This window comes from Onychostoma macrolepis, chromosome 23 (assembly GCF_012432095.1).
Source record: "Onychostoma macrolepis isolate SWU-2019 chromosome 23, ASM1243209v1, whole genome shotgun sequence".
NCBI classification, from domain to species: domain Eukaryota; kingdom Metazoa; phylum Chordata; class Actinopteri; order Cypriniformes; family Cyprinidae; genus Onychostoma; species Onychostoma macrolepis.
In genome coordinates, this window is record NC_081177.1 from 9,877,729 (window position 1) to 9,904,655 (window position 26,927).

The 26,927-nt window shown below is 35.5% G+C and overlaps 3 protein-coding genes and 2 long non-coding RNA genes across 9 annotated transcripts; 2 read left to right on the top strand and 3 right to left on the bottom strand.

Moving 5' to 3' along the window:
- Nucleotides 1–307: 307 nt before the first annotated feature.
- si:ch211-210c8.6 (uncharacterized) lies at nt 308–5,599 on the bottom strand. The gene is made up of 5 exons (XM_058763840.1): nt 5,380–5,599; nt 4,152–4,257; nt 3,863–3,969; nt 3,325–3,497; nt 308–2,852 (listed from the first exon to the last, which is right to left on the bottom strand). The coding sequence occupies exons 1-5, from the start codon at nt 5,489–5,491 to the stop codon at nt 2,565–2,567; spliced, it is 786 nt and encodes a 261-aa protein (XP_058619823.1). The 5' UTR covers nt 5,492–5,599; the 3' UTR covers nt 308–2,564.
- bin2a (bridging integrator 2a) lies at nt 2,027–11,642 on the top strand. Of its 4 annotated transcripts, none has more exons than XM_058763838.1 (14): nt 2,027–2,376; nt 6,560–6,714; nt 7,374–7,454; nt 7,540–7,594; nt 7,685–7,779; nt 8,435–8,530; nt 8,631–8,738; nt 8,942–9,027; nt 9,120–9,195; nt 9,279–9,361; nt 9,463–9,567; nt 9,863–10,334; nt 11,094–11,172; nt 11,293–11,642. In XM_058763838.1, exons 2-13 carry the CDS (start codon nt 6,622–6,624, stop codon nt 11,160–11,162), a joined length of 1,419 nt encoding a protein of 472 aa, XP_058619821.1. In that variant the 5' UTR covers nt 2,027–2,376; nt 6,560–6,621; the 3' UTR covers nt 11,163–11,172; nt 11,293–11,642. The 4 variants fall into 4 exon arrangements, with proteins under 4 accessions (XP_058619821.1, XP_058619822.1, XP_058619819.1 ...); XM_058763839.1 differs by lacking the exon at nt 2,027–2,376 and adding an exon at nt 4,139–4,247; XM_058763836.1 differs by lacking the exon at nt 2,027–2,376 and adding an exon at nt 4,384–4,554.
- Nucleotides 7,666–12,863, bottom strand: LOC131532309 (uncharacterized). Of its 2 annotated transcripts, none has more exons than XR_009268867.1 (4): nt 11,708–12,863; nt 11,102–11,154; nt 10,240–10,341; nt 7,666–7,796 (listed from the first exon to the last, which is right to left on the bottom strand). It is a non-coding gene; the product is annotated as an uncharacterized LOC131532309 (long non-coding RNA). The 2 variants fall into 2 exon arrangements; XR_009268868.1 differs by lacking the exon at nt 7,666–7,796 and adding an exon at nt 10,030–10,158.
- Nucleotides 12,864–19,544: 6,681 nt separating this feature from the next.
- dazap2 (DAZ associated protein 2) lies at nt 19,545–24,501 on the bottom strand. The gene is made up of 4 exons (XM_058763581.1): nt 24,317–24,501; nt 23,417–23,535; nt 22,456–22,707; nt 19,545–21,219 (listed from the first exon to the last, which is right to left on the bottom strand). The coding sequence occupies exons 1-4, from the start codon at nt 24,327–24,329 to the stop codon at nt 21,091–21,093; spliced, it is 513 nt and encodes a 170-aa protein (XP_058619564.1). The 5' UTR covers nt 24,330–24,501; the 3' UTR covers nt 19,545–21,090.
- LOC131532147 (uncharacterized) lies at nt 23,440–25,240 on the top strand. Its single transcript, XR_009268850.1, has 3 exons — nt 23,440–23,564; nt 24,900–24,994; nt 25,100–25,240. It is a non-coding gene; the product is annotated as an uncharacterized LOC131532147 (long non-coding RNA).
- Nucleotides 25,241–26,927: the final 1,687 nt, after the last annotated feature.

Consider the following 26,927-nt stretch of genomic DNA (forward strand, 5'->3'; position numbering starts at 1 on the left):
GTGTGATATTTTGTAAGACTTGTGCTGTTTGTAAAATACATTCATTTATTGCAAGTCCTTTGTGTCTGTCTTTTAACACATTAAATTGGGGTTTAGAGTTAGACTGAAGTGGTCACATTTAAAATACAATACAAAATCACTGAGGCACAAAGAGTGCCAGAATATAAGACTGGGAAGTTGAATTAATGGAAAAATAAGTATTGATAGATTTCTTGAAGAAAGTCCTTGCAGGTTACAACTGCAAAGTAGCTAAGTGTACTGAAACTTTTATAATGAAGAACTATAACCAGGAACAAGGACATCCATGTAGATTTTTTTTTTTTTTTATTATTTACTCAAGTGTAAATTTTGATCAAGTTACTCGCCCTCAAGTCAGCCAAGATGTAGATGATTTGTTTTTCTTCATCAGGACAGATTGAGAAATTTAGCATAAACTTGCTCACCAATGATTCTTTTGCAGTGAATGGGTGCCATCAGAGTAGGAGTCTAAGCAGCTGATAAAAACATCACAAGTAATCCACATGACTCCAGTCCATCACACATTTAACAGTGTAAAGCTGTGCGTTTGTAATAAAACGTCTTGATGAATTTGAACTTCAAACCACTCATTTTGGCTAAAATAAGAATCGTCTCTCCCTAATATTGCTTTCTCCGGTTAAAAAGTCCTCTTATCTGATTCAGGAGTGAAATATGCAGCGATCAAGCACTGTTTACAAGTGAAAACAGTTTTACAGTGGGTACGGAAAGTATTCAGACCCCCTTAAATTTCACTCTTTGTTATATTGCAGCCATTTGCTAAAATCATTTAAGTTCATTTTTTTCCCTCAATGTACACACAGCACCCCATACTGACAGAAAAACACAGAATTGTTGACATTTTTGCAGATTTATTAAAAAAGAAAAACTGAAATATCACATGGTCCCAAGTATTCAGACCCTTTGCTCAGTATTTAGTAGAAGCACCCGTTTGATCTAATACAGCCATGAGTCTTTTTGGGAAAGATGCAACAAGTTTTTCACACCTGGATTTGGGGATCCTCTGCCATTCCTCCTTGCAGATCCTCTCCAGTTCTGTCAGGTTGGATGGTAAACGTTGGTGGACAGCCATTTTTAGGTCTCTCCAGAGATGCTCAATTGGGTTTAAGTCAGGGCTCTGGCTGGGCCATTCAAGAACAGTCACGGAGTTGTTGTGAAGCCACTCCTTCGTTATTTTAGCTGTGTGCTTAGGGTCATTGTCTAGTTGGAAGGTAAACCTTCGGCCCAGTCTGAGGTCCTGAGCACTCTGGTTTTCTCCACACATACCGCTTAGAATTAAGGCCAAAAAGTTCTATCTTGGTCTCATCAGACCAGAGAATCTTATTCAGGTGTTTTTTTAGCAAACTCCATGCGGGCTTTCATGTGTCTTGCACTGAGGAGAGGCTTCCATCGGGCCACTCTGCCATAAAGCCCCGACTGGTGGAGGGCTGCAGTGATGGTTGACTTTCTACAACTTTCTCCCATCTCCCGACTGCATCTCTGGAGCTCAGCCACAGTGATCGTTGGGCTCTTCTCCCCCGATAGCTCAGTTTGGCCGGATGGCCAGCTCTAGGAAGGGTTCTGGTCGTCCCAAACGTCTTCCATTTAAGGATTATGGAGGCCACTGTGCTCTTAGGAACCTTAAGTGCAGCAGAAATTTTTTTGTAACCTTGGCCAGATCTGTGCCTTGCCACAATTCTGTCTCTGAGCTCTTCAGGCAGTTCCTTTGACCTCATGATTCTCATTTGCTCTGACATGCACTGTGAGCTGTAAGGTCTTATATAGACAGGTGTGTGGCTTTCCTAATCAAGTCCAATCAGTATAATCAAACACAGCTGGACTCAAATGAAGGTGTAGAACCATCTCAAGGATGATCAGAAGAAATGGACAGCACCTGAGTTAAATATATGAGTGTCACAGCAAAGGGTCTGAATACTTAGGACCATGTGATATTTCAGTTTTTCTTTTTTAATAAATCTGCGAAAATGTCAACAATTCTGTGTTTTTCTGTCAATATGGGGTGCTGTGTGTACATTAATGAGGAAAAAAAAAGAACTTAAATGATTTTAGCAAATCGCTGCAATATAACAAAGAGTGAAAATGTATCAAAATTGAATTTTGATGTGTGAGGACGATGTGATGGACTTTTTCACTGGAGGAAGCATTATTTTAGATTATAGCCAGAAGCGTATGGTTTAAAGTTAAAACACCTTAATAATGATTTGTTTCTTACAAACAAGCAGTTTTTTGCTTCACCGGCATTAATTGATTGACGAGTCATGTTGTGAATTATTGTGATGTTTTTATCAGCTGTTTGGACTCTCATTCTGACGGCACCCATTCACTGCAGAGGATCAATTGGTGAGCAAGTGATGTAATGCTAAATTTATCCAAATCTGTTTTGCAGAAAAAATGCAGTAAATATTCAGCAAATTTAAATGTTTGGCTGAACTATTCCCTAAACTACTACACGATTGTGTCTATCTGTCCAGACTTTCACATGTTCATTTGTCAGCATGAGCAATTACTGCAAGTTCTGTAAATATGCTTCATTCTCCTTTAAATTTGGGGAAGGGCCATAGGAGTGGAGTGTTCTTGATGTAGTTCTGGAAAGCAATATCTGAGCCCCACTTCTTCATAGCTTGTTTCTCAAGGATGGGGATCCCACTAACGTGTCTCAGTAAGAACCAGACAAAGAGAGGAGAAAGCGCACTGAGGTACTGAGGTCCACGCATGACGGAGGAAGCGGACAGGAACAGGCCCGACCATTGCAGGATCTCCCCCAGATAGTTTGGGTGTCTGCTGTATGCCCACAGTCCATGATGAATAAACCTTCCCTGTAAATACAAGTAGGCTTATATGATTAATTAAAATATCATATGCAAATTAATAAGCACTCAGGTCAGGATTTCTTAAAGCTAAATTCAAAATGTTTAAATAAAGTAAAGTGTGTAATTTCTGCATCACTTCCCCTGTCTGCTATTGTTTGGACAACAGAGCCCCGCCCCAAACGAACACACCTGTTTCAGGCTGGTTAGGTTGTTCAAACAAACAAATGGTTTACATATAATTTCTGTATGTTAACCCATGTGAAAAAATATGCAGTTCTCTAGTATTCCTAAAAAGGTATAATATTAAAAAAAATTGGTATAAAACTGTTGATAACAATAAGAGGGTTAAGAACAGCCAGTTTGATCCTGTGCATTATCTATTAGAGCACAGGCCTTGTAAAATTGATGCTATTATGATAAAATATCAATTTTATGATATAAGTTATATGGCTTAGAGTAAGTGCAGGTTATTACTCACAGCGTTATCTGGATCATTCCTAAAATTCCACTTCTGCTGGTCGGCAATGGCCTCTGTAGCAAAACCCAGCCCCCATATTCCCCAGCCAATGTAGTCACGTGGGCCCAGGGGCTCATCTCTTCTCTCACTGTTTAGAATTAGGGTGGGCAACAGGGTAATAAAGACCCACAAAGCTAGAAAAAAGGAGAAGCAAGTTTAATTTTAATGATCTTGATGGCAGCCTTTTATTCAGGGTTTAGTAAAGTTACTTTCCTAGTTGTTCTTAGTGTAGAATACTAGAATTGAATATTCAAATAGAACAGAATTGAGATAAATGCCTTATTCATTCATATGATCGTTATGAGACAGAATAGAATAAGTAGTAAAAAAACAATGCTTTTACTTATGTGATTCATAATACATAAAATATAATATAACAACAAGTTTGTTAGCTGTGACACTATTTTAGAATGATGCATAAAGACTGAACACAAATGGCCCACTGCAGCCATCAATTAACCATAACCATGCAAATAATCAATAGCAGTAGTTGAAATACCTTGCATGCTCCAGTACACAAAGAATGTCCCTGGGCTGTCTCTGACATTGTTAAATCTCCGGTCTTGTCCTTCCTTTAGGATTCTAAGAAAGAGAAATGTCCCAAGCCTGCAGGACAAGGCCCAATCTGTTACTTATTGACTTATTAACCAGACCTTAATGGATACGTTAATACAACATGAAGTTGGACTGACTTCACTTTTATTAATGCTGTTAAAGCCACAAGACTCCAATAAATAGACCTGTCTTTTACTTTATTGATCACTTTTACTATCTATCTATCATCTTACCTCAGACCCCAGGCAGTGACGAGTCCAGTTTGTACATTCTGTCTAAAGTGGCCATTTCCACCCCATATACGACTCAGATGAGCCAGCAATATGAAGGTACCAGATCCTACAAAACAACAAACTTAATTTGTAGTTAAACTGATAAGACATTCAATATCCTGCCAGTTATGGGCAGAGCAGCCAGTCACCTGTATCCGTCCATTTTAAAAGTGAGGCGTGTTCACTGAATAGTTTACCAGTGAACTTAAAGACAATTGGTAGCAAAGTTCAAGGATTCTCAAGAGCACACTTCTCAGAGAGAAAGAGAGAGGGAATAGCGTTCAGGGACCTGGGCTTAAAAGACTGAAATGATTGGATAATATTTGTACTCCACTGAAAAGGAATGCAAATTGAATGCTGACAGGTGAGTAGAAGCTATTTTATAAGTTAGGAAATACTTTGAATTGCATGGATAATCCTCATGGATATCTTGTGATTGTGGAAGTTGTGATTACTTTCTACTTGCCATGCATAAATTGCTAATCAATATAGCTGTTAAAATTAATATATACAATGATAAACAGTCTGTATGTATAAAAAAACTGTTTTGAAATTGTGTTATAATGTATCTTAATTATCTGTACAGTGTTTTATGTTTAAAATGTACGTTTCCGTTTAAATATAATTTAGTTTCAAGGTTTGTGCAAATCTGTTTATACAGATTAACATAGCATATAGTTTTGCTCGTGTACTAATTTATATCTAAAATTATATCTAAGTTTTACAGTCGTTCTTTTTTCCACCGGTTTTCTGACAAATCCCGCCTCTCTCTGCGGGATTGACAGTGACGTATCCAAAGTTTGGCCAATTACACGACGGCTACTCTGTAGATAAATTGATCTGATTGGTTGAGAGGCCGGGTTGTCGAAATACGGGTACAGTTATCGTTTAGGTTTATTATGCCTTGTGGGTGGAGACGTATTTATGGAGGTTTCACAACACGTTATTGTAGTTTAGATAACCACCGTCTCGTAATGCAATTTGATAACAACATATTTTTCACGTTAAAAAAAAAAAGTTATAAAAAAGCTGCATGAGTTGCAACGCAACAAAACAACTGCAATATTTTTTTTTTAATGCGAAATACTATTTTCATGTGTGCATACACATTACAAATCCGACGAAATCAACAAAGAAAATATTACTATATCAGTATCGTGTGACTACGCCTTTTGGATAAATCATTTACCTGCAAAGTCGTAAAACTTTTCCGTTTTGAAAGCAGACGCTAGTGCCCACCCGACCCACTGAATGGCCAGGTCAGTGGCAGCACACTTGACCAACACGCTTCCCATGATCATGTCCAGCAGGTCCTGAAGAAGCAGCGATGCTACAAACCTGAGTACATTCAAAAAATAAGAGCAAAGTTCATAACATCCACATTTGTGAGGAAGAGGAGTGGCCAATGCTGCTTCTGTATGTACTGTGGCTTATGGGAAATGTAGTTTGGAAATATCTGGAATGCTTTTTCCCCTGGTTTCACAGACAAGGCTTAAGCCTAGTCCTAGACTAAAATGTAAATCTGAGCTGTTTCAACTGAAAGAAACTTGCAATAACTGATCTTAAAACATGTCAGTACCTTTGTTTTGTCTTAAGATGCACACCTGTAATGCTTTTTTCTAAGGCATGTTTATAAAAATTACTTAAATGTCCTAGTTGAACTATGGCCTAATCCTGGTTTTAGGCTAAACCCTGTCTATGAAACCAGGCCTTTATGTCTTAGGTAGGCTACTGCTTATAGAAAAGAAAAAAAGAATGTACAAAGCCTATGTGACCCATAATAGAAAATAAAATAATAGAACAAACGCATTTTACTTCCACTTATTTGATTTAGAAAAGAATAAAAAAGAAAAGGGAAATGGAACAGAATAAGCTGAATCTTCATTATGTGATATAAAATAGAACAGTACAGAATAGAATATAGATTGTTTGGAAGCAGCTTCTCAGAAATAAATAGGAAAATAACAATGTTAATGTTGCAAAATTCATAAATTTTTCAATTTCAGCTGAAGGGCAGCCCTACAGAAAGCAATATTGTCATTATTCAGCTCAATTCAGTTCAATGTTGATTCATAATATAATATACGACTCTAGCATCACTGTGACCCTGCATATAGGATAAATGATTTGAAAAATGGATGAATAGTGCACTATAATATAAGCCTAATTTCAACATTCTCCACAAGTACATAACCATTCACTATAAAATATGACTCAGGGGCCGCAACAATGCTAAAGTCATGACCTGGAAAGATAAGAACTTTATGATTTATGACTGTGGAAGAAGGTGTGTTTGGACAGAATACAGACGTATGTAAAGACACCAAGTCAACTGTCGTTTCCTCTAAAAATGTCCTTTTATTTTCCAGGGCTGGCCAGATAATTTGAGGGTCTAACAAAACATTATTCAAGAAGAAAACAAGTGGAGAACATGGCAGAGAGCAAGGCCAGCATCAGTTCGAAAGGAGGGGCCAATGTGCTTGCTAAACGGGTGCAGAAACAATTCAGTAGAGCACAGGAGAAGGTACGTGGCTGGAATCATAAAATACAATGTCAAGTGTGCCAACGTGATTTCCAAAGTTTTCCTGTTTGAGAGCACAGACACTTTAGTGTTATTTTCATCCAATAATCAATCCAGTCACATGACATGGGAGTAGCTGACACAAGTTGCTTTATCTACTCCATCGACAAGAGCCAATGTAAACAAGCAGCTTCCTTCTCTGCTTAACAGTCTCCTTTATTGCCGCAATTATATTTTATTTGACCACCAAGGAAGTCACCATTTACTTTTCTGTCTTCACCTGCTGAGTCTGTTTAAGCCAGAGGTGTCCAGTCCTGTTCCTGGAAACTTCAGCTCCAACTGAACTGATCAAACACAACTGAAGCAGCTAATTAAGATTATCAGGAGAGGTGTGTTTGGGCAGGGTTAGAGCTGAAGATCTCCAGGACCAGGACTGGACACCCCTGGTTTAAGCCCTTCATATTTTATAATCTCAAACTGTCTATTGGAGAAGTCAGCTGAATAGTTCTATCTGCAACCATGTAAGGAAGCTTTTGTCTTCGCCAGTGTGTGCTTTTCAATATTTTAAGGCTCAGGTATAACACTCATTGCAGTGCTGTCAGTACAGTTTGAGAATCCCCTTGTCATGGCTGTCAGGTATGTAATATGTGATGCCTTTGCAGGTGTTGCAGAGGCTTGGCAAATCTGAGGAGACCAAAGATGAGCACTTTGAGCAGTGTGTGATCAATCTCCAATGCCAACAGGTACATTAGATCTGCTACGGCAAACAAAGTAACTGCTTTGAAGATCAAAAGATTGCCTAATGTTTCCTTGTGATCTCCTTTGCAGAATGATGGATACAGAATATACAAGGACCTTAAAGCGTACCTCAACGCTGTCACAGGTTGGCTCTTTACTATCAGACTCATATAGGAGATCAGCTTCTTATGAACTGGATTACTGACATGCCTTATTTTTCTTGTATGTTTAACAGTAATGAGGGATGCCTCAGGTCGACTGTTTCAGTCCTTGTTTGATGCCTATGATGAAAAGTGGGATGGCGCAGAGGATCTTGGGGTAGTTGTGGAGGTTAGTCTCAGAGACCACTGTAATAATATATAGAAAAACAGAAAAGGTAATTTTATGCCAGGACATTATCCGTTAAATTTACATTTCATTTAATCCTAAAACACAACACCATCTGTGCAAAACATTTGTGAATATCAAAACAGTATTGGGCCTATTTTTAAAGACTTTTGTTAAGAGTGTAAGGCAGTCTGTGATCAAAGTTACACTTTAAAATCCAAATGCATGGTCATCAGTGAAATTTCACAAGCAAAGTATATGTTCATTGTGCATTTGTCAATAGCGATGATATCTATATATATATGTTTAAATGTGTGTGTGTGTGTGTGTGTACACACACACGTTTGTTTCTGTTAATTGTGGGAAGTTTCTATAGACTTCTATTACTTTTATACTGACCAAATGTTTTTTTTTTCTGTCACTAAACCCAACCCTACCCCTTACAGAAAACCTGTTTGCATTGTTACACTTTCAGATAAACACCATTTACTATTTTTAAATACAAAAGTAGTCCCCACGATGTCAAAAATTTCAGGTTTTACTATCCTTGTGGGGACATTTGGTCCCCACAATGTAGCATAAGCAAGTACACACACACACACACACACAAATTATAAATACCTATATTAATACAAATGTGGCTCTCTGTGTTCCAAAGGGAGAAGACCTTCTGTGGAAAGATTATGAGGACAAGCTGCGTGATCAGGCATTAATCACAATGGAGTCTTACATGAGCCAGTTTCCAGATGTCAGGGTAACAACGGCTGCCTCACATAATGACAAATGCACCTTGCAGAAAGCTTTCAATCATATTTTTAAATGCAGTTTGTAAACTATTTTTCTTCATGAATCAGGAAAAGGTAGCCAAGCGAAACAGGAAACTCGTAGACTATGATTCTTCTCGCCATCACCTGACAGGGCTGCAGAATGCTAAAAAGAAGGATGATATCAAAATTGGAAAGGTATTATATGACGTTTCAGAATATTCTGCCTGACATAGAGAAGCACTCACTCAATAAGTTTATTCATAGGCTTACTGATAAATTCCAATCTCCTATGCATGTTCTTTTCTACCAAACATGGTATTATAGCAACATATTGACATGATTCAGATTTAATGCAGACCAAATGTATAGGACTTTCTCTGGTGCTGTTGTTTTTATAGGCAGAGGATGAGATGAATGCAGCCAAGGTGATATTTGAGGACATGAACAGGGAGCTGAAGATGGAACTGCCTCTTCTATTCGACAGGTGATTTTTATTTTTATTTTTATAGTACACAGATGTTTTAAATCTTAATGTCCATTACCTTAATTAATTTCTATTTGTTCTGCATTCTGTAGTCGCATTGGATGCTTTGTCACAGTCTTCCAAGCCATTTGCAACCTCAGAGACATCTTCTACAAGGAACTTACCAAGGTAAACCAAATGATTTCAAACAAAAAAAGTGATTCCTCATGTTCTGCAACTACCTGAGGTAATTTTTCTGCTTTGGCCTCAAGAACAATGAGGTTCTACAGACTGTGATGAAAGAGCTGAGCACCCAGTATCCAGACAAGAGCTTTGTTGTGAAGAACTTCAACCGGTATTAGGCTTTATAGTCTGTTCTTCCATATATTTTTAAGTGAAATATCAGTAGTATAATACTTTATTTTAACAAATTACTCTTTTTGTTTTCCTTTTAAGTGCTGGTTCCTTGAAGAGAAGGTCATTTAGAGACACGTTGTCCCCAAGATCACTTAAAAGCTTTTATGATTTCCACTCGAGTTACAACCCCAGGGGATCTCTAAGGTAAAAAATCATCATTTCAGTTTCTCTCGTTGCCTTGTAGATTTAAAAGTTGGGAACTAATGCCATCTGCTGGTGAATATGCATGTTTAAAATATAAAGACATAAAAAGTGTTGCCATTTTATGATTCAAGCAATGAGTTACTCTAAAATTACACAACATTACTAGTAGTTGAATGTTTATTTGTTTAATACAATCTATTTCGGCCAAAATAATAATAATGTGATGTATCTTTCTTAGGATATATCCTATGAGATTCACAAAGTAACATATTTCTCTGTATATTGTCTATTACAGGAGAGATAACTCTTCCAGTTTTAGGTCTGACAGACTAACATATGGGTCATACAGCCCTAAGCAGACCAGCCCCACCAGCCCTCAACCCCTTTATGACAACGTCTCTGGTGCCAAAGATGCAAAAGGCAGTCCTACAAGATTAGATTATCGTACAGAGGAAGGTACCTCGCCCCGTGAGCCACAACTGGATAACACCAGCTCCTCTGAAGATAAACTAATGGAGGAAAACAAGAAAGCCAAAAAGAAGGAGTCCTCGCAAGCCTCAGATCAAGAGACGCTAAACGAGCAGGAGTCTTCTGAGGAGGAAAGTGGTAAAAGTGAACTGAAAGCAAACTCAAATATCACTGAAAGCTCCAAGATCAAAGATCAAAAATCACCTGAGAAGGTGGGGGACGGTGAGCCTTCAGGTGTGGAGAATGGAATACCTCATGATATTAAATCAGATGTGGAACAAGCTGAGCCTTCAAACAATGTGAGTTCTGTAAAGGTGTAAACATGATCAAATACATAAGTGCATATTATAGAAAGAGAGACTTCTTTTAAAAACATTCTCTACTGTTTGTCATTACACTTACAAGTTTGGAATAATTCAATTTTTTAAGGTTTTATATTAATGTTAATGTTTTTGCATTTATTTGATGAAAAATACAGTAAAAACAGTAATATTGTAAAAAATAATTACATTTAAAAAAATAATAATTCTATTTTAATATATTTTAAAATGTAATTTATTTCTGTGATGGCAAAGCTGAATTTTAAGCATCATTACTCCAGTCTCACATGATCCTTCAGACATCATTATAATACGCTGATTTGGTGTTCAAGAAACATTTCTTATTACAATCAATGTTGAAATCATTTGCACTGCTTAATATTTTTGTGGAAACAGTGTTACATGTTTTAGGATTCTTTGATGAATAGAAAGTTCATTTGAAATTGAAATCTGTTATAACAGTAACATAAACAACTTTTCATTTGTAGTCTGGCAAATGAGCATGTAGGTATTTATAGCCATTCCTTTTAACAATCTCTACCAATTATTTCCATAATTCCTACTGTTTATGTGCTTCCTACTGTTTGTAAAATATATTATATTACAGTATACTGCAGTGTTCAGTCATTTTAGTAGGCTAGTATTTCATTCTGAACATAACCATTATGTTCATTCTTAAAGAAACCTAAATGTAACTCAGAACAAGGTGTCATTTTTACGTGTTTGACCTGTTTCAAGGCTCTTACCAAGGGTGACCATCAGTCAGGAGAGGTGAAGGAGGAAGCGACAACAGAGGCCCCTAAATAGCAGACAAAAGGTCAGCATAATTTGAGAGCACTTCCAACTCCGACTCAGGTTGTGCTCATGTGTTTCATTTAATCCACAATGAGCAGATGGCTTAATGTGTTTTTCATTTAAATTTCATATCTGTTTACAGAAAAGATGCACTGTTTATTGGCAATACACTGGAATCGGACCTAACAGAGGATGAAAATGCTGTACTCATCCTTGATCTCTTGAGATATGTCTTTTCAGAGAAATATTGAAATTCTGAGTTTTAATTCAAGAACAGTTTCTTTTAGAATATAATCACTTTCATGGATTGTCTTTTATCCTACTGTATGTGGTGGTCTTCCTTAAGGATTTTAATGTTTTTAGATGCATAACTCAGTAGCCTATATGACATACATGTATCTAACTGATCAAAGGAACAAATGTTTATAACGTAGGCTACTTGAAAATCATCCATCATTATAAATAAATTAATAAAAATGTACTTGCCACTCAGTTGCCTATTGTTTTAACTTTTTTCCGTCACGCACTTAATCAATTAAACTAATGATCCAAATCACCTTTCTTTTTGTCAGAGGTTAGTCTAGCATGCTTTTAGGGTGGTGGTTGTTGGTTAATATCATAGACAGTCATTTCGTGGAACGCGACCATTGTTTGATTCTTCGCGGGAGCAGGCAGGAGGAAACGCTCGTGAACGCGCCTACGCTCAGCGTAGGGAAGTCACTCGTTTCAGAGAATCGACTCTTTCGAACTGTTCTTTGTTCCAAAGAAGGATTAAATGATTCTTTGCGTCATGACGCAATTACATCATCTGGCCGTAATGAAACGTCCTAATAAAAGCAAATGTAGGAATATAATAATTTGATGAGATCCATACCAGTAGGCTTAACCCAATTAATTAAAAGTCACTTCAAATTCAGTAAAGGCAACAGTGTTTATCCGGCTTTACGTTTGGGTGGTATTGATATTTTAGATCGGAAATGCAAAATATTTCAGACAAAGAGAAAGATTACTCCAAGAGGGAAATTCTACTGGGGTTCCTTTATAACAAATATAAATTGGAGTAAGGCCTGGCTTTTGCCAAGTAAATTGTGTATATCTAACAAAGTCTTCATAAAATTTATCCCGTTGATTTGTCTATTTCTAAATATTCTGATGTTGATGAATCTTGCTCGTTTTGTGGTTTTGTTGAGGAAACAGCATCCCATTTGTTTTTTGATTGTGGTGTTACCAACAAATTATGGCTTGACTATGTTTCTAACCTTACAAATATGACCCATACCTTCGTCCTCAAAGATGTTATTTTTTATTATGAAAATCCAAAGCTACTACCTGTTGAATATGTTGTTAATTTTCTCATATTGAATGCAAAATTCTTCATTCATAAGTAAAAATGGCTTAAATCTCCTTTGTCTTTCCCCCTTTTTCTTTCTGAATTTGATTCTCTTGTTTCATCTTTAAGACTTACAAATAACAAAAAGAGTGCCAAATGTTTGATGCACTATGACAGCTTTTCTAAAATGGTGTAATTTTATTTTTGCAGTTTTCTGTATAGATAATTCCATAATTTGATGTATGCAAATCCAGAATATTCGTTTTCTGTCTTTATTTTTCTGATTGTTCTTTGTAGGAATATATTCATGTCCTGCTTCCCTGTTCTTGTATATTTCTATATTTTTTGCAATTTAAAAAAACATTAAAAAATAAATAAATAAATAAAAGCAAATGTAGTTTATTCATTTTTTTCTATTACGTTTTATTGAGTTTTATTTTATGTTATTTTATTTCAGTTTGTTGAGCTATGATAATAGCTCATAAAAACATAAAATAATTTAATAACTCAACTTTTTTTTTTTTTTTTTTTTTTTTGCATTTACATTAAGCCTAAACAGATACGTTTAGTCACAAAATGTTTAACTGACTCTGGCTATGTTTGTAAGTGCGTTGATAAAACTGCCATACATTCAAGCTGTAATCCTTTTTCCAGTGCTTTTCAAAATCCAGGTTTATCATGACAACGGCTGTGTTCGGAAACCGTTCAGAATGGAATTGTGAACTAGTTCGTTCAACTGATTCACTTAAAAGATCCGAATCAAGTAAAACGATTCCTTTACAAATCGGACATCGCGCACTCAGTTTTGTGGATGAGCTTGTGGTGGTTTCACATACTGTTCTGCTTTGGCTTGAACGCTGTTTACCTTTCACGATTTCTCGGTCTGAAGTTTAACTTTGATAATAGTGATCTGCATCTTCAACTAAAAGTAGTTTATCCGCGTCTCTGACACTCAAGCAGGTAAGTTTTTTTGTTCCTGTTGTGCTGGAAGTGGATCTGACGGTTTCAAATGGCTGAACAGCTGATGAGTTTTACTTACAGCTCTTTAAAGTGATCGTTCACAGTGTGAGAGGGGATTTCCGACCACTATAGATCAAATCAAATAAACGGAACCGTGAGGATTACAGTTTTAGGTTGTCCCTACTACAAACAAACAAACAATCTCGCCGGTGCGTGTTTCTTTTGAGTATTTGGCGACCCAGCACCTCTAGCTTTGTGTGGTGTAAGTTACTGGCTACACTACAATGAGAACCGTTTAAAAATGAGCTTTGTGTTTTAACCCTACGAGATTTTGTAAGAAGGAAAGTTGATTCAGTTTAGGAAGTGAGACATATGACTGCTGCCACAGCATTATATTTATAACTTTATGGGTCAATAGACAAACGGGTGCGTTTGTGTCATAGACAGGTAGACAGTGGGTAAATGAGTTAAATAATGAAAAGCTAATGCAAACATTTAATGTATATTAATATTGACAATTTTCCCTTACCACAGCATAAAAAAGAATATGTAATATAATAATAATAATATCTCTAATATTTTTAGATTTTAATTGACGTATTATTAAAAATACATAAAGTTGTGTCCCCATGTTATGGGGAGCATAATTTTGCATTTTAAAATAGTAATTCAATAAATAAAATAGTTTGTCATAATGATATTGTCATCCTTTCAACAAGTGAAGTTCCAAATATAATGTCTTTTTTTGTTGTATGCTTGTCAACCACATTACTATGATTTTGTGTAATAAACCAAAATCAGCATTAAATTCTCTTTTTAATATGAATTTTTTTAGTATAATGAATTTGAACATGTTTAACGCCAATATAAAGTTTAAAACTTTAATTTCAAAACAAGCTCTCTGTCTCTCTCTCTCTCTCTCTATATATATATATGAAAAGCATTACAGAAACAGTTGCAAATTTGCTGAAAATGTACTCACCGTCAGTCCATCCAAGATGTTGATGTGGTTGTTGCAGTGAATGGGTGCCGTCAGAGTCCAAACAGCTGATAAAAGCATCAAAATAATCCACACGACTCCCAATTAAAGTCTTGTAAATTAAAAATCTGCATGCTTGTAAGAAACAAATCCATCATATTTTTAACATCTACATCTTGGAAGGCCTGAGGGTGAGCAAATTCTCAGGAGATTTTCTTTTTTGAGTGAACTACACCTTTAATTTAGCTTGAAATAGAAATTAACAATATACAATTTATAATTACACAATGTATCACAATGTTTAAAAAATTACCATATCAGATTAGAAGTAGCACCCGTTCTATAGAATGACCCTTAACCTGTGATGTATAGCTGTAGAAATATTTTAAAGAGCAGGTTGATATTAGTCTTTGAATAGTACTTGTTTTTCAAAAAGTCAAGATGTACACATTTCTAAATGTCATAATGATATTTATGTCCCTGAACATTTAATACACAATTTCCTATTCCTCCACCCACTCTTCAAACAACACAATAGGCCTCAATGGGACACAAACCGTACAGGCCGAGTGATGCAGTACATCTGTCTCACATCCCAGTGATGTTTGTCCACGTTGAGTTAATGTTTAAACAGAAGTTTACCTAACAAGTCATCGTCTGTTACGGAAAGCACATATTTGTGAAGTCACAGTTGGAACTATAATTTTCATGTTGAAATGAGTCAACACTGATATTTTTCTCCATATAGGTGTCCGTTTTAATACAGTTATGACTTTCACCATGACTAGCATTGCACCTACTGGTAAGTTCTACACCTTGTCTTCTAATATAAAGAGCAAACTGCTTGAAGAGCGTTAAAAGTTTCCCTCACAGGCTTCGGGTGTGCCACTCATATCAAACAATGAATCTGAACATTGTAATAGGCTAGTGTAACATAATCTTGGCACTAGCACTATTTATTTTGCTTACTTAATACTTGTACACTAGTCTATCCTGACCTCATTTGGGTCTAGAAATGTTTTATTGGAGGCGGTGCTTAAGCATTAAATAAAATCTATGCAGTTAATTCCTAACACTGTTCTCCTAATCTGATTACTCTTCAACAATGCTGAACAGTTTCTCTCGCTGGAAATGGTTGTAATTCCACATTTAGCGCATGTAATCTTGACATACAGGTTTTGTGTGCCATTTTGAGTGTTGTTGTTTTTTTTTCTCAGGGATAGATGTTGCATCAACAACTGCAGCTCCAACGCAAGCAGACACGACTGTCATTGGAGGTAATTGACTTCTAGTGTATTACCTTAATGACTTGGATGATCCTAGAAAGCTTTTGTGGCGATAGGTACACAGTATACACGGTGTTTGCCAGCAGGTGTCATGATAATGTTACATATTAGAGGTTTGCCACCTGACTCATACCTCAAGCCTTTGGGTCTGGTTTGGGTCATTCGTCATGTACAACTTCCAGTTTGCATCCAGATTTGGGCTTGTGATCAATTTTATATATTGTAATGTAAGGTTTTCTTTTGAAAGACATCTCTTATGCTCACCAAGGCTGCATTCATTTGATCAAAGATACAGTAAAAACAGTAATATTGTGAAATATTATTACCATTATTATTAAAAGTAATTTATTCCTGTCATTGCAAAGCTGAATATTCAACAACCATTACTCCAGTCTTCAGTGTCACATTATCCTTCAGAAATCATTAATATGCTGATTTTGCCGAAGCATTTCTTATTATTATCAATGTTGAAAACTACATATTATGAAAACCACTTATTTTTCATAGTCCTTTGATGAATAGAAAGTTCAAAAGAACATCATTATTTGAAACAGAAATATTTTATAACATTTTATGTATTTGCTGTTACTTTTGATCAATTTAATGCATCCTTGCTGAATAAAGGTATTCATGTCCTTAAAAAAAAAAAAAAGAAGTAAAAACCTTTAAACTGTCGTGTTAGTCTATAACTATATAACAATAATTGAATTATTTTGGCATTGTTCTGGCATTATCTGTCAGGTTGGATTGTATAAATCATACTTTATTATATTATATCAATTACATGTATATAAATTGTGTATTTGTTTATAATGCCATATAAAACATGCACAATTTTGATTTCCAAATTAGGAAGACTTTTTTTTTAAATAATATGTGATTTTAATTATATTTATATCTTCATTCTAAAGCCTCTACTTTCAGAATACTTTCATTATTATTATTTTTAAAAGGTTTTTATATATTTGTATTATTATATATTTTATTTATTTAGAATATTTTTTGAGGTTAACATTTTTTAAAGGGATCCTTTTTTTGTTTACTTGTAAATTAAACGTTGCAACTACCAGTCATTATAGTTATAGTAGACTGTCTTTGCTTAATATCTGATAACACTTTATTTTGATGGCTAGAGTACTAATACTCTGAGAGTTAGTTGACGTATAGTTGAATGTGTAAAGGGGACCATCAAAATAAAGTGTAACCTTGAAGAGTACTATTTCTTCATTTGATTTATTGCATATTTCTGGCTGTTTAAAATGATTTTTCTTTTCTCTTTCAGTGGTAATTGCCCTGATCCTGCTGACCCTTGTTGTCTGTGGGTTCCTGCTGTACAGATACCTGTGCCACAGTAAGGGTGTTTACAGAACCGCAGGTGAGCCTGCTCCAGGAGTGGACCCTGACCAGGTCTACAATGACACCGTCACTGAAAACAAGAAGGAATACTTCATCTGAACTGCTTAGCATCAGAGGGATTTAACCCATGATCAATATGCATGGACTGCTGAAGACATCTAAATGGTCTATGTAGAGAGGTATATGTGCAAGACGTATGGGATGTAAACCACTAGTCTGTGCTGTATGAAAGAATGTTTAGTTGAAGGGATACAGGTCGAGTTTTATGTTGGGAGGACAAGCCAGAAGTAAAAAGTTGTTTATTCATGAGGTCAATAAGCTCACCATCGGTTTTGGTATGGTAAAGTTACTGTCAGTTAATGGGACAATCATTTTGCTGTCGAATTATGCCTTTGTATATAGTTTATAGTTCACTCAAAAAAAATCAAACAAACTCTAAACTCACTGTTTCAGCAGAAATTACAAGAAGGTTCATATGCAGTAGTTATGAACAAATTATTTATCAGTAATTATGGAATTATTATCAGTTATTACTAGCGTTCAGGTGTGGCACTGCACCTCAATCAAACGGCAAACATTAGAGGCACTGTACAAATTTGCTTTTATTCAGTTATAAGTCAAAATACTGTTAATTTGCGGCTTTTCATTTTGCCTTTTCCCTTTGATCATTTTGCCTAGCTTTTTATTACTATTTTTTATTATTTATTGGCGGAATTCTTAGATTATGAGTAGTTGGAGAGTCCACTGTTACAGTGCCTTGTAAAACATTTAAATGTATTTTCCTTGTTTTTTTTAAATTGACACATTTTAGAATTCAAAATGTATTTTTGTTACATAGGCATGCCGTAACAGTGCCAAATATTATACCTCTGTCATTATTTGTAAAACATACACATGCTGATCATAATATCAGATGCATATATGATACTTGATATTTTTTGTGCAGGGTTCCAGTCGTATGTTACTTATGAAAATGAATGTAATTTATATATCGGATTCTGAGTAATCAATCAATATGATACTGCAGTTATTGATTATAATACAATGTCAAATACAGGTCTCTAGCCAGTTGAAAATTGCTAGTAAAACCAAAATTAAGATTTAATTTGAAATCAATTCTGTGCTAATAATTTTTCGGTGCAAAAATTATATTTTGTAAGTTATTTAACTTCTTTGGATTGTGATTGACAAAAATATAAACCTCCAAGATCTAGAGTCATTATTGCATTGGAGTGAATGTGAACTGGTGACTTTTGACAAACATTTGTAATAACCTGGAGATAAACCTCCAAATATACAACCCAGCAGACAAAAAATATAAACACGAACCATTGAAAGACATATTACAACACAGATTGTCAAAATTCAAAATAGCTTTTATTCTAAATTTTGTTTTATACTTAAGGTTTAGTATAAAAAAAGTTAAGTGCACCACATTTTCATTGGAGACCATTTTGTCATGTAGCAAACTAGGAAGGACCTCGGTTCCTTGATGCTGCAGTGTGCATCCATTCTAACCCATCACAATCTTTTTATATTATATATATAGAAAAAAAAAATCAAAAGGGTTCCCTGAACTGTAGTGCCCACATAGACGTATACCATCCATGACTGTCATGGTATTGAGGCTCAAGATAAGCAGTGTATCCGCTACATTGCATACACAAACACACGGTGCCACATGCCATGATAAAATGCTGCGCTAATTTGAAACGGATATTGAGTTCTGAAGGCTTTGCCCTCATGTTTTTTGCCTTGTGTTATTTTCCTAGCAAAGCAATAATAAATGAAATGGGATTAAATAAAGAATGGCATAAAGTCAGGTTAGGAAACTACCAGGTCAGAAGCCTACGTCACAGAAAATTATAGAAATGGTGCTAAGGCAATGCCAGCATACTTGGCATGTTTTTTTGTTTTTTTTACATCAAAAAAACTTTTTTTCCTTTATTTGCAGAGAGAAAAACTACCTGAATGGTCTTTTTTTTTTTTTTTATTCAAATGGGCAAAACCTTTAGAACGGTACTGAAGTGTCGGATACCCAGTGATGCACCTGATACATGTAAAGCCTAAAATTGAGCCCCATTTGCCAGGCTAGCATAAAATTTCCTATATTTTAAAATTCAATCAGAAAATATATATGGTATAGTGACCAAAAATAATTTGATACCAGTGAATGTACGGAGAATAAACCTAAGTAAGCATTTATAAGCATTTCACCTCTGTGCTATCTAGCAAAATAAGCAGCATTTTAGATTTACAGTCACAGCTAATACAGGTAACTGCTACAGAACTTAAGCGTGTAGTGTCGAAGAGGAAACGACTGCTTTTGAAGGTCACTATCACTGTTGGGAGTAGAAATGAAGATTTAGCAATTAAATAAATCAGAAGCGCAAAAAGCGGTGGAGACAACTGCTGGTGTAACTCAGTGCATTCTGTGAGGTTTTCTTTTTTTGTCAGGTATTTTTCTAAATCACATTAGAGACTAGAGAGAGAGGAAAACTTTAATCCCTTGCGAAACATTTACAAATCAACACCACAATTTTTCAGCCGTTGTATTTGCTGCTACGTATTACCGCACTGCTTTGAAAATCATCAATGCAGCACCAATTATAACTGACGTTATTCGTATTTAAAAGCATATGTACAAAAGAAATCTGCAAAAACATTTCAGAATTGGTTGACAGTGCACATAAATTAATCTTGTAGTACTCCTAAAAATTTTACAATGAAAATTCTTTATTAAGAACAAAACTACTGAAAAGTGCATGCAGAAACATCAAGATGCAACTAGGAAACATTTATATATTTTTAAAACACAACCCCTAGAAAATGCAGTCACAGCAGTGGTGTGCTCTGCCCAGAAAGCAATCACCATCATCTAAATATGATATGTTTATTTATTTCAGTATGAATCTGTGTGCAGATGTACTATGACAGAAGACTTACAAAAAGCTAAAAGCTTTTAGTGCATTCTAGTCCAGATCTTTGGTACAAGCAGCTCCCCACACACAAAAACAACAAAAATTTAAAAAAAAACCTTGATGTGCCAAATCATTTAAAATACTGAAATTAAGTTGTCTCTTGATTAAACCCTGACCTCTGTAAACAACTTTACCTTTGTGGAAAATGCTAAAAATTTTGTGTAGAAGCACATATAGCTGGAACACATATAACACACGCTAAACTAAGTGAAACGGCTATATGTACAGCTCTGGGTATCCGACATTGGAGGGAAAATATTGAAAAAAAAAAATCCTACTTTTCTGAACCAGTTTAGTTAATCTTGTTCTCTCTCTTTCTTTTACTGCATTTAGGTTCATTCATATGTAAATTCCTTTGCTTTTAAATAATGGTGCAGTTTTGGCACCTGATAATATTTATGTAAGCTTGCCCAAAGGTACGATACGCCGCCGTTGTTTGAAGTTGTAAACACATCTTTCTCTTTGATTAAGAGTGCTCAAATCTGCATTTTACATATCTGACAATACCTTCATAATATGAATGAAAGGCGTAGTTAAGCATACTATTCAAAGAGAAAGTTTCAAGTGCATAGCTACTTTACACAGATGATCAAACTGACTCGGCAGTTCTCTTGGCATGATCTCTGGCTCAAGAAGACAACCAAAAACTAGAAAATGTACTGCAAAAATGGAGTTGTAAGAGTCAATAAAGGTAAAAATGACCTGGTCTTCACCTTAAAGTTGTTTACTCTCTAAATTAGCCAACCGATAATTATGGTAGATGACATATGATCACTAGATGTTCCAACCTACAATTATCATGCGCTTTTTAATTGTGAATACGCAATAATTGTGTTATACATTATGTAATTGCGATATTACACAATTATATCAACAGCGGCGTATTGTACCTTGAGTAAGGGGCTCTAAAATATTACATTCCATTAGATTAAATCAGTATTGTGGCTTAGCCAAGCAGCCCCAAAGGAGGCAGGGGTGGGAGAACAGGTAAAGGGAACCAGGGAGAAGGAAGGAGGGCTTCGGTCCAGGCCCAGGGGGGTGCTCACTGTTACCAGATGGTGTAACCGCCGCTGGAGCCACCCATGAAAAAGTTGCCCTTACGTTGGGTCATCATCACATTTGCACCTTGCATGGCTGCCATCTGAGCCGCATTAGGGAGATGTCCAGGAGGTGCAGGCTTGAATGTGAAGACAAATAGGTAAATTAAATACATATACATATGCCAAGAGTAAATGTGAAGTCATAACTTATATCTCAAAACAGACTGAACCTTAAAGGAATCACACTAAGTTTGTGTGAACTGACTATTGAGTTAAGGGACAAAACAGGCTACCGAAGTGTGAAGAAAAAAAAAAAAAAAAAAATCACGCATTGTGATTTATTTTATTTTTAATTAATGTGTAAACGTTTAGTGCAACCTCCTACTTCTATTTACATAAAATAATTTTCACAAAAGTCTTACAGGTTGACAGCTGATAAAATTTTTTTCCATAACACATAATTTTCCTGATTTTGCTCAAAATGAAGGAAATAATCTAAAAATCCTAAATAATTTCTTAACATATTATGATGGCATGGTTAAATACAACAAATACATCTTAAATACCTAATAAACGTATACATGAAATGTTTTGTCCCACATCTCGATGAATCAAATCAGATCAGATCCTCCAACATAAACTGGATTTGCTTACAGGAATAATTCACCCAAAAATGAAAAATTGGTGAAAATGTATTCACTTTCAGGCCATCCAAGATCACATCTCAGAATGAGAGTTCAAACAGCTGATAAAAGATCACAGTCCATCAGTTAAGATCTTGTGAAAAGCTGCATGTTTGTAGAAACAAATCCATTAAGATGTTTTAACTAAACCAGTGTGTCTGACAAAAATACGATATGCATTTATATAATGCTTCCTTCAGCGAAAAAGTCCATCCCCTGTTGTCCTCTCACATCAAAATCCACAGAACTGTTTTTGGTTGTAAACTGTGCTTGATCTGTGCATATTTATCTCCTGTTTCAGACAAGACAACTTTTTCACTGGAGGCTTTATTAATAATTACGGTCTCATATTTAGCTTGAAGCAAAGGTTTGATGTTAAAACAGCTTTTCACTTCACAAGACATTAATTTATGGACTGGATTTGTGTGGATTATTGTAATGTTTTTATCAGCTGTTTTAAACTCTCATTCTGACGGCTCCCATTCACTGCAGAGGATCCATTGGTGAGCAAGTGATGTAAAGCAACATTTTTTCCAAATCTGTTCTGATGAAGATACAAACTCATCTAAATCTTGGATGGCCTGAGAGTGAGTAGATTTTTAGCAAATTTCCATTTTTGGGTAAACTATTCCCTTAATTGTAGGTTGCTAAATACATAGTACTTCCTGGGTGTTTACTGGGAATACTCACAGGAATGGAAGTACTGGTGCCAGGCCCAAAGCGAGCTCCAGCATCGAATCCACCATCCACCATGACGGTGGAACCAGGGGGGTACATGGGCCCCATCTGATAATATGCCATTGGGACACTAGGGGCCATGGCCCCCATTGGCACAGTCTGAGCATGCATGGGCATGTACATCTGAGTACCAGGGTAAGCTGAGGTCATTTGGGGCATCTGTCCAGGGGCTGGGGGAGGAGCCATATACCTGGGCTGATAAACCTGCAAGATGGAAACATTTCAAAATTTGAAAACGTAAATTACTGTAATTGTTTTTGTATGGAATAAACACAGAATTTAGGCTATATAAAAAAATATATATATATATTTTTTTTTTAATTAGCTGCACTCAAAGCCATTTTAAAATGCAGTTAAACACTAATCTGCAACCTTATAATAGCCTAAAGTTATAATTAATGAAATTAACATTTTATTGAACAATGATCTCTTTTATTATATCACTTTTCCAGCAATTTTATATAAAAATTAAGTGTTTTTATTAAGGTTTTAAAACTCATGATAAAATCCCTTTAATGAACAGCCTCTTCTGACTTACTGCTTCATTTTTCTTTATTAATTTGTTATAAATCTATCATACTAGATAGAATACCTCTTTCCTCTAGGAGTTTCATGTTAACAACTGCTAAAATTGCCTTTGTCTGTCTGAGTGGTGGCACTTGCATCACAACAGATGATTCATCAAGCGCATTTTCCAAAAATGATTCATGTTCTCAGAAGACTCTTTAGCGGGACTCTTTAGCGTGCAGTCTTGAGTAATGAAACTTACATTTCTGAAGTGCTTCCAAAACAAGTTGGTTTTTTTTATATAGTACTAGATTAAAATGTGACATTGTTAAAAGACCCGTTTGAATGCTTTAATGAGATATTGTACATTGACATAATCAGAGAAAGAGTAATTAGTACTGGTTACCTCAGAGTATGGAGGAGGGGCATCTGGATATGGAGACACCTGAGGAGGGACTTGCATAGCAGGCGAATAAACGGGTGCTGTGCTCTGCTGAGGGTAAACAGCTTGTTGTGGATATGAACCTGCACGGAGAAAAATAAAAAAAAGACAGGTAATGGTTTAAAATTAATATCACAACAGAATCTTAAGTTGATTTACTGTAAAGTAGCCAGCAATGTTTAGGTTTTGTACTAAAGATATTGATATTGGCTTAAAATGTGGATTAAATTAAAAAATTAATAAAACATTCCCAAAAGAATCAAAATCATTTTGGAGCGACCCAGACATCTTACTAAAAGGTTTTGTGATATTGACCAAAACAGAAATGATTATTTACAAATGACTTCCTATAAGAAAATGGATGTGGAAACGTATGTTCACGTTCACACACACACACACAAACAAACCAGAGACAAAAAGGCCAGTCTTCACTGACAGCTGAATTACAATAGAAAAATAAGACAAATGGTTCTTGAATGAATACCACGCAGTACATTGATGAAACACACTTAAATTAGATTAATTAAATGATTAAACTGATGCTGCGAGCGTCTCGTTTTCTTAACGAGGTCACCTTTCCGATCACGTCATCGCGCTGTAGCAGCCAAGCTAACGCTAGTCACCCTTTACCCGTTTTCCGTCCAAAACATTACCCAGTCCGCTAAAAAAAGACACTACCCCGTTAAATATTACAGTGTCCGTCAGGAGATAGTCGATGACGGATGTTTTTGGCACATAATCAATAAGAGTTCAGTATGTAAAATCGTTTGTTATGTAAGTCAGTTATGCTGGCTAACTCCGTTGGTAGTTGCTAGGAAGCGGCTGAGCAAAATAGCAGAAGAGCGGAGGTGATCGTGTATTTACCTTTGTTGTTCATTGTTCTTCACTGTAGATAATATTTTCTAGGGGACGAGAATTTCAACAGTCCGAATTCTGCGTTTATATGGCAATAAATATAAGATTTACTCAAAGTTCCTCGTCTTTTTTTTTTTACTGGTTACTTCCTTGTTTTCGTCGGGCTACGCTTTGAGTATATTTGTGTTGGGAGGAGCTACGTCACGCACGCATCAGTTTTTGGACGCCACTCCCTGTTAAAGAGAAACTCGTGACTCATATTATCGCAAAAACGAGTGTCTCTGTAAGCCACACTTTATACTGTGAAAATAAAGGTTATTGCATATTCATAAATTGAGTTTTAGGTATTTATATGTAAAATATTTGTGTTTATATAGGGCAGGTGTCACAGTCACAAAGGCAATCATGTTTCTCATATTTAGCTGGAAGCAAAGGTTTGATGTTAAAATACCTTAATGATGGATTTGTTTCTTACAAACGAACATCTTTTCACTTCACAAGACGTTAATTTATGGACTGGATTTGTGTGGATTATTGTAATGTTTTTATCAGCTGTTTGAACTCTCATTCTGACGGCACCCATTCACTGCAGAGGATCCATTGGTGAGCAAGTGATGTAAAGCTACATTTTTTCCAAATCTGTTCTGATGAAGATACAAACTCATCTAAATCTTGGATGGCCTGAGAGTGAGTAGATTTTTATCAAGTTTCAATTTTTGGGTAAAATATTCCCTTAATTGTAGGTTGCTAAATACATAGTACTTCCTGGGTGTTTACTGGGAATACTCACAGGAATGGAAGTACTGGTGCCAGGCCCAAAGCGAGCTCCAGCATCGAATCCACCATCAACCATGACGGTGGAACCAGGGGGGTACATGGGCCCCATCTGATAATATGCCATTGGGACACTAGGGGCCATGGCCCCCATTGGCCCCCAATATACTGTAAAAAAAACACCTTTTGACTCAAACACCTATAATTACAGAGATAAAGTACACTGTAAAAAAAAAAAAAAAAGTTGAGCCAACTTAAAATTTTAAGGCAACCAGCTTCAGCAGATTTTTGAGTTTGTTGTGAATTATTTATTGTCTATTAGCTTAAATATTTGATGTGAATATTTTAATATTTTAACTAGTGCTGTCAAACAATTAATCGCATTCAAAATAAAGTTTTTGTTTGCATAATATATGTGAGTGTACTGTATAAATACACACACATGCATGTGTATATTTAAGAAAAATATGTTTATATATTAAATATAATTTATATGAGTATAAATATATACATGTAAATAAATGTAAATATTTTCAAAATATGTGCTGTATGTGTGCGTCTTTATATATACATAATAAATTTACACAGTACACACATGTGTATTATGTAAACAAAAATTTATACACCACTAATTTTAACATTATTATTGATATCAGCATGTAATATGAATTTCTGTCTACTCAAAGGGTTAGATAGTATGGAACGATTCTGCACACTTGATGAACCTAAAGTAATATTGCATAATTGGGCCCTGGGAAGCATGCCAAGCAGAGCAGAGGTTTCATTAAGATTGTTTAATTTAATTGCAGTATTCAACCCAATATATTACGTATCAGACTTCGAAAAGGAATGATGATCCAAATTTTGTTTTGCACCTGTGTGACTAAATTAAATGTCATTTATGCATTTTTATGGCTAGGCCCACAGGCTCCTTAGGCAGTATAAAGATGAATTTGGTACATCTAAAATGGAACTTCTCTGTATTAGTTGGGGCCTGTATACTGGATGTGAACCTAATTACAGATTCGTCTGTATTCAGCAATCCCAGTACTCCTTTGAGCTCCATGGCAATATGCTGCTAATGCATGCAAATGGAAGTGTTTGCCAGCTGGCTTGGCAACAGAGGAAAGACACAGAAACACGGTGTCTCTTTCATAAGCCAGTTCATTATAAAAAATGGGAATATGCCTTGTAAATCACATATATGAATATGCATCAATATGCATCTGATTTTCTTGAAAAAAGGACATGAGCAAAGAACATCTCATTTTGAATGCATTTAATGTTGTGCATGACACTTTCTCAAAAAAACATGCAATCATCACAACAGAGATTCACATAACAATGCAACAGATGCATTTGTCTGCAGTGCTCTAAAATGATCGTCTCCGGGGAACAATCAGAGGGAAAACTGTGCTTGAAGATTAAACTGCTTGGGCTGTAGCCAAACTCTTTTTTCTTTATCATTCCATTTCTTGATTTACATTTAGTTCCTCATTTAAAATACAGTATTAGGTTATTAAGGTAAAAAAATTAATATGTGATTTAGTCATTTAATTCCTCATTTAATATATTTTGTTATTTTGAAGAAACACAGCAACAGTAATAGTAGTCATGCTTACACTTATTATGTCTTCATTTTTATAAGTGATAATAATAAATTGATTCCATTATTAATATTAGTATTAGTGCATAACCTCACAATGTAGCAATATTACAGTTGGATTCAAGGGTTGGAATAGTGCAGTGAACAACTTAATTGTCTGTTTTGTTCTGTTTATCTGTATATTTTACATTTTATCATGTAATAAAAATCGCCTATATGATTTTCTTTAAAAACTGCATT